Here is a 15,312-nt window from a genome sequence, read left to right as displayed (position 1 = left end):
AAGTGCATCATCCTGGTTACTGCATAGCTGATAACTAATGTTATTCACATGCACACTGTAAGTGCATCCTCCTGGTTACTGCATAGCTGATAACTGATATTCACATGCACACTGTAAGTGCACCCTCCTGGTTACTGCATAGCTGATAACTGATATTCACATGCACCCTGTAAGTGCACCCTCCTGGTTACTGCATAGCTGATAACTGATATTCACATGCACACTAAGTGCATCCTCCTGGTTACTGAATAGCTGATAACTGATATTCACATGCACACTGTAAGTGCACCCTCCTGGTTACTGCATAGCTGATAACTAATGTTATTCACATGCACCCTGTAAGTGCACCCTCCTGGTTACTGCATAGCTGATAACTAATGTTATTCACATGTCATTCAAGGGGCAAAGTGCACTAATGGTACATCTGTTTCATGCATTCACTGCAGGTTATTGGTGATTTATTTTCTTATTAGATGTATCCAAGTGATCCAAATAGTTCTTCACATTCTTCACCCAATCTTTCGTTACCTGACTGCGGTTGGAACTTTGCTTTTCTTTTTTGGTTTTGTACAAGGGTAATAATGACGCTTTCATTAGGCAATAAATACCTGGAGCGCATTCTGAGCGTGTGTTAAAAACACAGGGCACAAATAAAAATAAATTTGCTTTTGAATGATTATGAATCTTTTGTAATTAAGTTTAAAAAAATAGTTATTTTTTTTTTTTGTGCCCCTGTAATATATAATGCTGTTTCGTATTTCTGTGAGCACTTTTGGGAGATGGCTGAAATGCTCTGATGTAGTCACAAATAAGAAGGTACCAAAAAAAAAGTTACACGTTGTGCTCACTTTCTACTTCCAGTAAATATGCTACTACACCAGGGGGTAGCGAACTCCTGTCCTCCAGGGCCACCAACAGGTCAGGTTTTTAGAATATTGAGCCACCTGTGCTGAAGTAGAGATATTCTGAAAACCTGACCTGTTAGTGACCCTTGAGGAGTGGCGTTGGCTACCCCTGTGCTAGACAAAGCATATAGCCGGGTATTTGTGGGGAAATCCCTGTGACATTAGTAGGTTGTGTGCAGGCGTTTCGGGCAGTGTTTACCAATCTCCTGCACCCCGACACCTGACGCTGAAACACACTTCGCAGACTTGGTAAATATCGGCCTTAAATGTACTAACATGTTCACTTCTAAAATCCCTTGAAATCACCATATTGTACAGTTATTTGATCATCAAACCAGTTTGTGTTCTATTTGCGTTCATTTTGATGTACCATTTTTATAGATTTATAATAGAATACAATTGTAGATATTATCCACTTTCATTTTCCGCTGTTCTAAACTTTGCATCCCATATTTAATTGTGAGTTTATAGATGACAAAATGAATCTGATATTCGTTATTGTGTTTGTTTCCATCTCCAGCATTACAGCAACTGAGATGTTACCGTTTGTGGAAATCCTTCTAGCGAACCTGTTCAAAGCGCTCTCGTTACCAGGCTCATCTGAAAACGAATACATAATGAAAGGTAGTTTGTTGATCTAATACATAATCGATGGATATTGTCAATTCTCAGTTGCCTTTTTGTATCGTTCTTATCTGCAAATACCATGTCCAACCTTTGTCTCCTAAGTTCTCCTAAGTTCTTTCAAATCTAAGGCTGTCTCACACTTTAATCTGGTCTGTAACTGTTTCATAAGCTCATAATATATATTTTCTTTAACTGTGCATGCAATGTCTTGTATATAAATGTATACCTTGTTCATTTATGTAACTGTATTTGTAACCATGTATTATTTGTTTTACTCTGTGCCCAGGACATACTTGAAAACGAGAGGTAACTCTCAATGTATTACTTCCTGGTAAAATATTTTATAAATAAATAAATCACCGTTGGTGATGTTCATTTTGCATTGTAATGGTTGATGTGGTTTTTATTTGTCTGCTCAGCCCAGAGTAAAAATAATTTCCACCAATCTTTTAGAGGGCCGTCTGCACCAATGTTACTCTTTCCTGCCTTCTTTTTTTTTTTCGGGGCAGTGCTAATGGGAAAATTGTGGGTGAACTTGTGAATGAGCTTTCTCCTGTAATCGAATCGTTTGGCTTCCCTGCTGGGAATTCTAAATCGCTGGTTGAATTAGGAGGATTTATAATACGCATCTGAGAATCTATACTTTGCAAATCATTTGTAGCAAGTAACTTGTTGGCACACGATCGATACATGAACTTCTGCCATTAATATAGCAGAAATGCCTTATACCCTTATATTTCGTAGCGATCATGAGAAGTTTTTCACTGCTCCAGGAAGCCATCATCCCATATATTCCCTCTGTCATCACTCAACTGACGCAAAAATTACTCGCAGTCAGCAAGGTAATGCAATGTTCCCTTTTATCTTTCACACACATACACGCACACACGCTCACACACACGGATTCGTACACAACCACACATTATGTAAGAGCTAAACAATCTCTTGGGTGAGAAACAGATATAAGGCATAAGGGTTTCTTGCATTGATTAGACAGAAGGGTGAGATGGGGGAGGGAGACTGGTATAGCCTTGTGTTGAAATCTGTACAGTAATGTGCTATTCCTGTTTGTTTTTTCCATTTAAGAACCCAAGCAAACCTCATTTTAATCACTACTTATTTGAGTCCATTTGCTTGTCCATACGGATCACCTGCAAAGCAAACCCGGCTGCTGTTGGAAGTTTTGAAGAGGCACTGTTCCTGGTTTTTACTGAGATACTGCAGAGCGATGTACAAGGTATATTGCACATTTGGATTCGTTATAACTAATGGCTAAAGATTTGCTTCTTCATTAGATGGGTGCAAATAAATATCCCACCTTTCAGTGATATATCAAATAGTCCACAGTCCGGTTCTTTTCTCAAATTATTCAGAGACCATAAAACCTCTTTTACCGCATCATTTCAGTCAGTTACATCAGGTTTTCAGGCATATAGCATTTGGTTGTAGAGTGGAGAATCCTAAGCTTGGATCAGTGATTCAGCTGCAGCTTGGAGGTGTTCAATGATTCTGAATTCTGTACATCCGAATACAATCTTTAATACATTTATCTTAACCTAGCAATCGCCTGTTTTTTTTTTTTGTCTCACTCGGCCAAATGTTCCTAGTCAATCATCAATGTTTAAACCAATATTTCTTCCCATCCTTATCTCTTTGCTCTGAATGAAGAACTCCATTGTTCTGTCACTAAGTCCGACATGTCTTAAACAAGAAGCTATTCCAAGTGGTGATAGAGCACTCATCTTATGGTGGCAGCACAGACTTATTGGGAATAAGATTTATCCGGAATGTTCTATGACATATAAAACCATGGAGGTCTTTATTTGTGGCGAGCATGGCTTGCTTTTTTTGGTGGTCCTATTTGTAGTGCAAATTAACCCGTCTCTTCTCTCAATCTAGAGTTTATTCCCTATGTGTTTCAAGTGATGTCCTTGCTCCTGGAAATTCACAGGAATGACATCCCGCCATCCTACATGGCCCTCTTTCCCCACCTCCTCCAGCCAGTGCTATGGGAAAGAACGGGCAATATTCCCCCGCTGGTGAGACTTCTGCAAGCGTACTTGGAAAGAGGCGCCAGTATCATCGCTGCCTCCGCCTCCGATAAAATTGTAAGTTTAAAGAATAAATCATGTTTTTTGTGTTTGATTAAGAGATGGGGAACTGTGGAACCAGTCCTGTGCAATTCCAAAGCACCCATTGCGGGTCACATATGGATGTATTCAGTGTTCTCATTTAAAGAGGCAGTGCAAGCAATGTGTTTTATTAGGTTTGAAGCAGGGGATACGTTTGACGGAAGGGGATGGGGGAGGAGTGCTGTTAGTGCCGGATGGGCTTGTTGGGGGTTATCGAAAGGTCTTTAAATGTCACATGGGTCAATTGGAAGCCGGGACATTATCCCTTGTCTTCCTATTGGCTCCCGTGACATGACATTAAAGAAGCAGGGAGATCAGGGATTCCCAGGAATTGAAATCAATGCGGTTCAGCTCCCGAGACTGCTGCTTCAAGCAGTCTCTAGGACTGCTCCTTTAAGTCCCATGGCATGGCGTTACCGTCATTACTACGAGAACCTGCAACTATTCTGTGTTTTTATACGTGACTTTAAGTGAACATGGGCCATAAAACGAGTACAACTAAAAGTGTAACTTGTCTAAATATTCCACATAAAGTGGAGATCCTAAATGTTGTATGATGCTTGCTAACAATAATTAGTCTTGTATCATCATTACTCTGGAAAGTGATTTGAAAATGTAGATTGCTGCACTAAAATATGCCCTTCTAGCTAAAGGTGTACGGGCGGGAGTCACAAATTCGGGGTGTCGCCGCACAACCCCGCAGTAACTGCCTCTGACTTGAATGGCACTTATTGCGTATTCCTGTTGCCGTTCAGTTACGTTTTCCTTGCTGAAACAGCTTTGGCGCTGCCCAATATCTTTTATTTCTTTGTCTTCAGCCCCAAACGTTAAGATCTGCATGTAATTATGTCGTGTCTTAGTGCAATACAATGTGGATTATGCGAATGAGTTATACAGGAAGACGTTTCTATTGATCTTTCTTTCTTTTGAATTACAGCCCGGGCTGCTAGGTGTCTTCCAGAAGTTGATCGCCTCTAAAGCCAATGACCATCAGGGGTTTTATCTACTGAACAGTATCATTGAACACATGCCCATGTAAGTACGAATGCAGCGTGCCCGTGTAAGCGCGAATGCAGCATGCCAGCGTAGGCACGACTGCAGCGTAGGCATGACTGCAGCGTGCCAGCGTTGGGCTGGTGATACGGTAAACGCAATCGCACGCGCCAATGATATCTAGGCCTTTCTTCCTATGACACTGCATCTAGTGCGGGCGTCGCACTCGGCAGAGCGCGATGACGCACCCACAAATTAAAAAGACAAAAATGCTGTCTTTTCAAGCATGGACGCGGGACGTCGGCGTCACGTGAAGCGGTTCAGCCAATAAGGGCGAACCCGCTTCGTGACTCGCCAGCCAAGCCTCCCCATCGCTTCCCCAATCTCCTGCAGGGATAGGAATCAATCGCTGGGGCTGCAGGAGTGTGCCAGGCTCTCCACGCCAGCACTATAATACAGGCCCATGTCCGAGCTTATACTACCTACACGGCCGTGCGCAACCACACACTCCTGCAGCGCCAGCGATCTGTGAACTTGGCTGCAGGAGATTGGGGTGGGGTGACGGACGTGTCACGAAGCTGGTTCGCCCACATTGGCTGAACCAGCTCACGTGACGCTGACGTCACACGGCAGCCACCTGAAAAGACAATGTATTGTCTCCTGAAAACGCTGCCGCGTCAACGCGCCTTTTCGCTCACAGGAGCGCTTGCAGCTGGATAACACACGTGCCAAACAGTGAGAGTGCTTGTCGTGCACACAGCAACTCGGTACGTATGAGCTCAGCATAAGGACGAATGCAGATACGGTTTAATGCCAATGCAACAAAAATCCATATGCCACAGATTTCAGATCACCCCATGGAACTCCGTACACCGCGTGGGGGAGTGCAGTTAGGGTGTATAACTTAAAGAAGTGCACAATAAATATTTATCGCAAGAAACTATTTTTTTAAAACAATATAATCGGAGCATCATGCATCCGTGGTAGCTTGCCCGTGGCTGCCATATATTTGAGTATATTGATTTCTGCATCCTCAGGCGCTCACTGAAGCTTTTGTAGACGCTAAACTTGGTGAAACGGATCCGTTGATGTTTAGTTCTTCCTGACAGCGCATTGATTTGTAATCCACTGTTCTCAATCCTGTGTATCCGAGGGAACACATGGATGTGCCATGTTCTATCCCGTGTATCTGAGGGAACACATGGATGTGCCATGTTCTATCCTGTGTATCCGAGGGAACACGTGGATGTGCCATGTTCTATCCTGTGTATCCGAGGGAACACGTGGATGTGCCATGTTCTATCCTGTGTATCCGAGGGAACACGTGGATGTGCCATGTTCTATCCTGTATATCCGAGGGCACACGTGGATGTGACATGTTCTATCCTGTATATCCGAGGGAACACGTGGATGTGACATGTTCTATCCTGTGTATCCGAGGGAACACATGGATGTGCCATGTTCTATCCCGTGTATCCGAGGGAACACATGGATGTGCCATGTTCTATCCTGTGTATCCGAGGGCACACGTGGATGTGACATGTTCTATCCTGTGTATCTGAGGGAACACGTGGATGTGCCTTGTTTTATCCTGTGTATCCGAGGGCACACGTGGATGTGCCATGTTCTATCCTGTGTATCCGAGGGCACACGTGGATGTGACATGTTCTATCCTGTATATCCGAGGGAACACGTGGATGTGCCATGTTCTATCCTGTGTATCCGGGGGAACACGTGGATGTGACATGTTCTATCCTGTATATCCGAGGGCACACGTGGATGTGACATGTTCTATCCTGTATATCCGAGGGAACACGTGGATGTGACATGTTCTATCCTGTGTCTCCGAGGGAACACGTGGATGTGACATGTTCTATCCTGTGTATCCGGGGGAACACGTGGATGTGACATGTTCTATCCTGTATATCCGAGGGCACACGTGGATGTGACATGTTCTATCCTGTATATCCGAGGGAACACGTGGATGTGACATGTTCTATCCTGTATATCCGGGGGGTGAGGGGGGGAACGAGGACGGACACGTGTGTGATATATTTCTGAGACACTTGGTTATTTTACCTTTTTCCACCTATTTTTACTAACACTACACATTTCCTACCCCATGGAATCTGCTCTGACATTTAACCTCTTATTATGAAACAAATGTTTAAATAACAGAGCTTAGATACGCGACTTCGTTGCGACTCCATTATTTAAACATTTTTTCAAGACGAGTTATCTCCCTTTTTAAAGTCTGTTTTTAAAATACAACTTTAATCAGTCTTCCAGGCATTTAAGTTTCCATTTAACGTAAGTAACGAGTGGCACACTGTGTGCTCATCTTTACCCAGAATCCCTGGCTGCAGTGGAAGCACTGCATGTTAAGAGAGAATGGGGAAGGGCAGGGTTGCAGACGTGTCTGAGACGTGGGAATGTGCTCACACGTGGTACTTTTATTTACTGTAATTTAAATGCCAATAGCTATTTCTGAGTGTTTTACTGCCACATTTGTATAGTAGATAACGGTGTGGCCTATTCTGTGTCTCCAGAGAATGCGTGGACGAGTACAGGAAGCAAATCTTTATCCTGCTTTTCCAGCGGCTGCAAAATTCCAAAACGACAAAGTTTGTAAAAAGTAAGTTTCCTTCACATATTCTGCTTGTGTAGGCGAGGCTTAGTTTTATGTAACGAAAGTATGATAAATAGAAAGATGCTAATATCAAGTCTGTTTGGTTACACTGTACGATAAGGTATCATCTAATGTACAGAGTTTCTCTTCTCCCTTTCGCAAAACATACTTTCTATATTATGAAGGTTATGCATCAAGATGCCATAGTGCCCCCAATCGGCACAGTTTCAGATTACTGTATAAACCCCCACTTCTCTATAACCTTCCAGTATAATGCTTTATGAAAACAATATAAAAAAACAAACCTTAATCATGTCTGGGGTGTTAAATTCCACGCCTAGCATGTTGTAAGAGCTACACTAATGTGTGTGGTTGTATCTCAAGTTGTATCTAAAGCCCTCTCCCATCTTAAACCTTTCTCACTGACTGCCCCACACCTCTGGAATGCCCTTTCCCTCAATACCCGACTAGCACCCTCTCTATCCACCTTTAATACCCAACTCAAAACACACCTGCTTAAGGAAGCATATGAGTAGCTCTATGACTGCTAGTTTTACACCGTATACATAAAGCTTGGCCCCCTGCAGACACACTTACAGAACTCCCTCCTGTCTCTGTACGTTCTCCCTACCTACCAATTAGATTGTAAGCTAAATGTTACTTTTATGTCTGAAGCACTTCTCCCCTTGATGTGTTATTTATATTATTTTTTATCTATATGATTGTCACGTGTATTACTGCTGTGAAATGCTATGTACAATTAATGGCGATACATACTGTACATACATGAACTGCTGTTAACTTTCATGGGTATGCTTCTAGAACAATCTAGTTTGGTGGTACATGGCAACTTTGATTAAATTATAAAATATCGTAGTGTATTACCTACTATTTTAAATATGGACTCCTGCAGTATTGCACTTTTTAAAAACCTACCGTACCTCTTTGCACGGTATTTATACGCTTGTCACCCCAAGGATAGTTGTTTTTCACACATGAGTTCCAAGGGGAATTTGTGAGGCGTGTTCCTTAGTTCCGTAACGACTCTGAAAATGCCGCTATATCTACCTGAAGTGTTGTTAGTCCTTTCATGAAATAGGGTAGTGACCTTCTTGTATGCCACTTAGATTGTTAGCTCTTCGGGACAGCGACTCCTTTTCCTATTGTTTTGTCTAAAGTGCTTATTCCCGTTGTTATAATATTGTCACGTGTATTATAAAGCGCTATGTACCTGGGTGGCAGTACACACACTTACACACTTACACACTTACATTCGTGTATTTTCTTTACATATACTTCTTTGATACATCGTGATTTATTATTTAGCCATGTGAATACCGAATGGTAAAACCACAATTGTATAAAGATCTGTTATTTTTTTTATTTTATTATTATATAGGTTTCTTAGTCTTTTTAAATCTATATTGCATCAAATATGGAGCCATCGCACTTCAAGAAATATTTGACAGCATCCAACCGAAGTGAGTAAAATCTTTACTTTAATATAGATATATATATCTATATCAATTATTTATTTATTTTTTTCAAATATGAATAGATGATACCGTTCTGTGGCTAACTAAATGCTTTTATTTGTGCGACCTTTTGAGATACACTGATCTCTTCTTCCGGCGGTGTTACAATGGATAAACCCAAGAAATTCAGAAACACACATACTGGTTTTGCCCGCTTTTATAAGGCAAGGTTTTTTTCAATAAAGTTAAATGGAGACGTCCGTTCTCGCCTTGTAATCGGGTGCTGCACATTTTCATGCTGACAGTCTCGTCCTGTGTAAGGCAGCATCACAGTAGCTATGTTGCGCTCGCGCAGACGGACGCAGAAAGGAGCGCATGCGCAGACTGCTACGGTATTGCTGTCTTAGGCTGCGTCCATAGATGGACAAGCAGCGCTGAGGCGTGCGGACGCTCAGCGCTGAGCCCCTGCATCCTCAATGAGGATGCCTTGAGAGGGGGCTCACGCGAGCGTCCGCAGCCGTGCTCGGGCTTTGGAGTTTTCAGCCGAGCGCCAAGCTGTTTTTCAGCGCGCTGTCGGCTGAAAACATCCAATCAGCCTTCAGCAGCGTCGACGTCGGCGCCTTGACATTGACGTCAGTGCGTCGCGGGCGATTGGCCCAGCGACGTCACTGCCCCGCCTCCAACCACCTCCCCCCGGCTCCCTTCGCGCACGCTGGCTCGCCTGCAAGTCCGTGCAATCGCGCTGACTGAAGCAGGCGAGCCTCAGCGTTAGCGTGCCTCCGCTCTCCCCACACCTCTATGGCCCGAGCCTAAGGCTGAGTCCACGCTGCCGCTGAGCTCGCTCATGCTTGGAGAGCGGTGATGTCACCAGCTCTCAAGCATGAGCGATCGCTGTCCTGCAACATTTTTAGAGCAGGAGTGGGGGGGGGCGTGGCTATTAGGGGAGGGGGCGTGTCATTGGCTGAATAGGGGCTGTCTGTGTTTGTGTGTGTGTGTGTCTCTCTCATTTATATATATATAAATATATATATATATATATATATCCCCCATCGCGCACTCTCTCTCTCTCCCCATTGCTCGCTCTCTCCCCCAATTGCTCTCTCTCTCTCTCTCTCTCCCCCATTGCTCTCTCTCTCTACCCCCATCTCTCTCTCTCTCCCCCATTGCTGTCTCTCCCCCCATTGCTCTCTCTCTCCCCCCCATTGCTCTCTCTCCCCCCATTGCTCTCTCTCCCCCCATTGCTCTCTCTCCCCCCATTGCTCTCTCTCTCTCTCCCCCCATTGCTCTCTCTCTCCCCCCATTGCTCTCTCTCTCCCCCATCCCATTGCTCTCTCTCTCCCCCCCCATTGCGCTCTCTCTCTCCCGCATTGCTCTCTCTCCCCCCCCCCATTGCTCTCTCTCTCCCCCATTGCTCTCTCTCTCTCCCCCCCATTGCTCTCTCTCTCCCCCCCATTGCTCTCTCTCCCCCCCCATTGTTCTCTCTCTCTCCCCAATTGTTCTCTCTCTCTCTCCCCCATTGCTCTCTCTCCCCCCCATTGCTCTCTCTCTCCCCCCTTTCTTTCTCTCCCCTCTCTCTCACCCTCCCCCTCTCACCCTTCCCCTCTCTCTCACCCTTCTCCCCCCTCTCTCCCTTCTCCCCCCCTCTCTCCCTTCTCCCTCCTCTCTCCCTTCTCCCCCCCCTCTCTCCCTTCTCCCCCTCCTCTCTCCCTTCTCCCCCCCTCTCTCCCTTCTCCCCCCCTCTCTCCCTTCTCCCCCCCTCTCTCCCTTCCCCCCCCTCTCTCCCTTCTCCCCCCCTCTCTCCCTTCTCCCCCCCTCTCTCCCTTCTCCCCCCCTCTCTCCCTTCTCCCCCCCCCTCTCCCTTCTCCCCCCCCTCTCTCCCGTCTCCCCCCCCTCCTCTCTCCCGTCTCCCCCCCTCTCTCCCTTCTCCCCCCCTCTCTCACTTCTCCCCCCTCTCTCTCTCCCTCCCTCTCCCCCTTTCTCTCTCTCTCTCCCTTCTCCCCCACTCTTTCTCTCTCTCCCTTCTCCCCCCCTCTCCCTTCTCCGCCACAGCAGCACTTTTTGCCCCCCCCCACCACACAGCAGCACTCCCCACCACACCACACAGCAGCACTCCCCACCACACCACACTGCAGCACTCCGTTTGCTCCCCCTCTCTGTCTTTTTGCCCCCCCCTCCTTTCCACTTCTCTCTGCTGAATTCAGTGTCAGTGTGTGTGTGACAGGAGAGTAGAACACGCCCCCTCTCTCTTCCCATTTGTCAGAGCAGGGTCATGTGACCCTGCTCTCAACACCAAAGTATCTCTCCCTTGTCTCCCCAAGCAGAACGCTTGGGAGAGCGTGTGTGTGTGCACGCGCATGAGCGCGCGAGCACAGCGGGAGAGGGGATGTGCTAATTCACATAGAAGAAGGTAAGCGCACCAAGCGAGCTCAGCGCCAGCGGGGACTCCGCCTTACACAGGATTGAAAGTGGCGTGCACATGTGCTCCTTTTCATTTCTGTGTAAGGCAGCGACGCAGCAGCCGGCATTGTGGTGCAATCCTGGACCTGTGGTCTGACCGCTTTCCAAGGGACGGGAGGAGAACGGAGACCATATTATACCGGTAATTACCTAGCTACAGTGAGCAGAGGCTAACAAGCAAAATTAGTTTCAAGGAAATACTTTTAAGTTCTGAATGATACATTTTCTGAAAGTTTACTCTTTATTTGGCATTGCCATCGTACAGTTCTATTTTGCAAACTGTATTTTTTCCCCTTCTTTCAATGTCTTTTTTTTTTTTTCTCAACTGTCGTTCCCAGGCCCCTGTGGTAGGGTTAATTGTTACAGCCTCCTTGCACTTCAAACAGATTACAAATTGATGTTGAAATAGCCTCTAAACTGTCACCACTTCATAGGGGTAAATAGAGCTGTAGAGACAGGCCGCCCCAGGGCGGTAAGCAGGTAAGGTGGCGGCAAGAGGGAAAATGGAACAGCGCGGACGCGTTTGTTTTTGTATTGTAGGATTGAAGCTGGGGTCTCTGGAGCTGAATCGCATTCATTTTGGTTCTGGGGACTCCCTGCTTCCTGGGATACTTCCCTCCTTAGGGGGCGCCAGTGTCTCCTGCTCAGGTTTAAAGCCCCCGGTCACATGGGCCAATAGGACGCCACATATGATGTCACAGCTTCCTATTGGCCCATGTGACGGGACAGCTAAATCTGAGCAGGAGATACTGGCGCCCCCTAAGGAGGGAAGTATCCCAGGAAACGGGGGTCCCGGAGCTGAAATTAATGGGTTTCAGTGCTGGAGACCCCAGCTTCGTACCTGGGGCCGTCTTTAATAGTGCCTGCCTAAGGGTGACACATTCCCTAGGGACGAGCACATCATATGCATTACGTGATGCATTGGACTCTTAGTTCGATGGTGAGTAGCCCCATCTTTAATGACAATTGTCGTCTTTCTGGCTAAATTGGGACAAATAAATGTCTGCAGGTGCACTAAAAATAGGAACATCTTGGGTATTTTTTAATTTAAATAATGATATTCACATTTTGCCTCTTACTCTTATTTGTTAACCTGATGGGCAAGCCTCCTTTTATGAACTAACAGGACCTCACTTGTGACCCTATAGTGAGACCTGCCGTTAAAGGATTAGGAGAGGGTTTTAGGGTTATACAATAGTACTGCAGTGCAGAATGAAATCGGAGTATGAACTAGTAGACCTCCTAGTCTTTCCAAGTGACCGTAAAGTATCTGTTCCTTTCAGTGCGTTATTACGCTAACGCTGCCGTTGTTTCCGTCCCCGCCTCAGGATGTTTGGTATGGTTGTGGAGAAAATCATCATCCCGGAAATACAAAAAGTCTCCGGACCCATAGAGAAAAAGATCTGTGCTGTTGGGATTACGAAGGTGCTGACGGAGTGTCCCTGTATGATAGACACGGAGTATACCAAGCTTTGGTAAGCCCAGTTTGTCATCGGTGGCCAAAGGAGGTTGTGTTTTGAAAACAGTGCCCTCTGTCTCTCAATATATATGTGAACTGCTGACTGTGCAGGTTGTGCTTCTTAGAGCTGGGTGAACTTTTCACCAAAGTTAGAATCCGTGGCGAAAAATGGTGTTACTTCGCAAGTTACTTTGCGCGTGTTGGTCCAAGTTAAAAATAGTCGCTCTGTTCTTTTTTGCATTTGTGAAAATTTGCTTTAAAATCAAGCAAACTACAGCAGATGTTGGGAGATTATCAGCCTATATTCGGTTTTCAATGACATTGCAAGATTGCTTTCCAAATCAAAGAAAATTACGCAAAGCATGTCACGGTTGCATATGCGTCAAGGTTTACTAAACCTTTATCATTAGGTTCCATTGTTCCAGCAATACTTAGCGGGGTAGAGATAAGGTTTAAAGTTCCCTGCTAGGGAACAAAAAGCTTTCCAATCTTGCAGGACCATCAGTTGCTGCTTCCTTCTGGACGATAATGGCGGCCATATTGATATTTACATGTGGAGAACCCCCCAAGAAGTAATTCTCAGGAGCTGGGACTCCCTGTAGTTGAAATTAGCACGGTTTAAGCACCAGAGGGCCCCCTGGGTCCAATTATATAAATAAAATGGGCAGGATTGCAGCGTTTACAATGGGGGATAATGTGGCTTTTTGACCTCTCGCTGGTCGTGTGTTTCCCATCAGGATCCCGTTGCTGCAGGCTCTCATTGGCCTGTTTGAACTTCCTGAAGATGACACCATCCCAGATGATGAACATTTCATAGACATTGAAGATACGCCAGGGTATCAAACGGCATTCTCCCAGCTGGCGTTCGCTGGCAAAAAGGATCATGACCCAATTGGACAAATGGTTAGCAACCCCAAGATTCTGCTGGCACAATCTCTTCACAAGCTGTCCACTGCTTGCCCCGGCAGGGTAAGGTCATGGTTTGTGTTTGCTTACGTTTTGAAGGCACAGTCTCATTTTCAAGAAATGCACATTTGTACAAATGATCATTTATTTGTGAAGCGCCAACATATTCCCCAGCGCAGTACAATGGGGACACAGCGTTATATTACATAAATCGTTGCATACAAGTGAGGATAGACATGCACAACGATTACACACAGGTAAGGAGGGCCCTGTTTGTGAGAGCGTACACGCTAGTCTAGAGGAAACATTAGCGTGATATTTTTCATTCTGTCACTGTGAAATCATTCAATAGTTTTCTGTTGAGAAACATTAATGTAACATTTTCTCCAGGGCATATTAAATAAGGCACCTATCGTTTATCCAAAAATGGCTCTTACATAGGGGCAATCCCTCCTAGAACCAAAGTGCACAAATTACAGCGACATGCCAGTATCCCGGTGGAGTTTAAGTGTCCAGGTCACGCGGACCAATAAGAAGCCGCAAGGGATGACGTCACGGCTTCCTATTGGTCCCGTAGGAAATGTAAACGCTGCCATTTCGATAGGCACAAGGTCCCTGGCTTCAGAGATCCGGCACTGCTAAAGAGGTAAGTATCTCGGGAAGCAGCGGTTCCCCGGAGCTGAATTAACACAGTTCATGTCCGGAGACCCCGCTGCTTCAATCCTGTAATAATCCAAAACGAATGGCGCGGTGCCATGTTATTCTGCTTTACTACGTGCTGTAGCTGCAATGAAACATGGCAGATGTATGTGAATGGGGACTGTCTACCTAAGCTGTTCTGTAACACAGTGTCCTGTTATTCCAGGTGTCTTCGATGCTAAGCACAAGTCTGAACACGGAAGCGCTCCAGTTTCTCCAAGGATACCTTCAAGCAGCGAGCGTGACGCTGGTTTGAGTTTGCACCTCATTGAAACACTAAGATAAAACACAAAGCTGAAATGTTTGATTACAAAGCACAGCCGGGCTTATTTGCACATTGCTGCATGGCCAGTGTGAGTGCAGCGCTGGGCTGCGGGAGCCTGTAACCCGTTAGTGTTACAGCCCGGAGCTTTTTTGCACTGTAACCACATTGTAATCGCACAAATAAGTCCCGTTGTTCTTTCACCTGAGTGTCAGTGAAATCAAGTTTCTGATCTGGTCTAGGAGGGAACTTTAAATCTGGCGGTATCTCCATGAAGGCAGATTAAGATTTAGGGTGGCTGTTTTTGGCTTGACTGTTCCCATCCCTTTGGCTTGCAAAGAGAGCAGTTAATTTATTGTACAGATTAACCAGAGTTCTTCATTTGCAGTCTCTAACCCTTTCCAGTAATGGGAAGCACTTGTAGAAACGTTCTCATTTGTCAGTTTATTTTGATATCATTTCTGAATCTTTACTTTTTTTTTTTTCTATCTCCATTCAAGTGTTTTTTTTCTGAACTGTGAATAAATAAGCATTTGTTTAAGATATTTAGTAATGTGCCATTATTGTCTGTAGAAATATACTCCAAATACCCCAATGAGATTCCATAAACCTGGTGGCGTTCAGCCTTTTTTTGTTCCCCATTGCCATCTTCTGTGTCAAATCATTATGCCAAAATAACTTTATACAAATACATGTTGCTTGTTATCAGCTGCTGGCTTTATTAAACCGCTTCTCCTATGTACGGCTGCTGTAGGTCTTTTTAAAATT

General features: G+C 45.2%; 1 protein-coding gene across 6 annotated transcripts in view; it reads left to right on the top strand.

The window, feature by feature from the left end:
* CSE1L (chromosome segregation 1 like) overlaps window positions 1-15,085 on the top strand; it is a 39,201-nt gene extending 24,116 nt beyond the window's left edge. For all 6 annotated transcript variants that reach the window (XM_075571283.1, XM_075571287.1, XM_075571282.1 and 3 more), the window contains exons 17-26: window positions 1,426-1,529; window positions 2,277-2,374; window positions 2,619-2,769; window positions 3,432-3,640; window positions 4,602-4,699; window positions 7,207-7,292; window positions 8,686-8,767; window positions 12,547-12,693; window positions 13,415-13,646; window positions 14,449-15,085. In XM_075571283.1, coding sequence (XP_075427398.1) covers window positions 1,426-1,529; window positions 2,277-2,374; window positions 2,619-2,769; window positions 3,432-3,640; window positions 4,602-4,699; window positions 7,207-7,292; window positions 8,686-8,767; window positions 12,547-12,693; window positions 13,415-13,646; window positions 14,449-14,538 — 1,297 coding nt within the window. In that variant the 3' untranslated portion in view covers window positions 14,539-15,085. The remainder of the gene's footprint in view (window positions 1-1,425; window positions 1,530-2,276; window positions 2,375-2,618; window positions 2,770-3,431; window positions 3,641-4,601; window positions 4,700-7,206; window positions 7,293-8,685; window positions 8,768-12,546; window positions 12,694-13,414; window positions 13,647-14,448) is intronic.
* The last annotated feature ends 227 nt before the right edge of the window (window positions 15,086-15,312 follow it).

The sequence above is a fragment of the Ascaphus truei genome, chromosome 15, assembly GCF_040206685.1.
Source record: "Ascaphus truei isolate aAscTru1 chromosome 15, aAscTru1.hap1, whole genome shotgun sequence".
In the NCBI taxonomy this organism is placed as follows: domain Eukaryota; kingdom Metazoa; phylum Chordata; class Amphibia; order Anura; family Ascaphidae; genus Ascaphus; species Ascaphus truei.
Note: the sequence above shows the minus strand (reverse complement) of the source record. Positions and strands in the feature narration are given on the sequence as shown.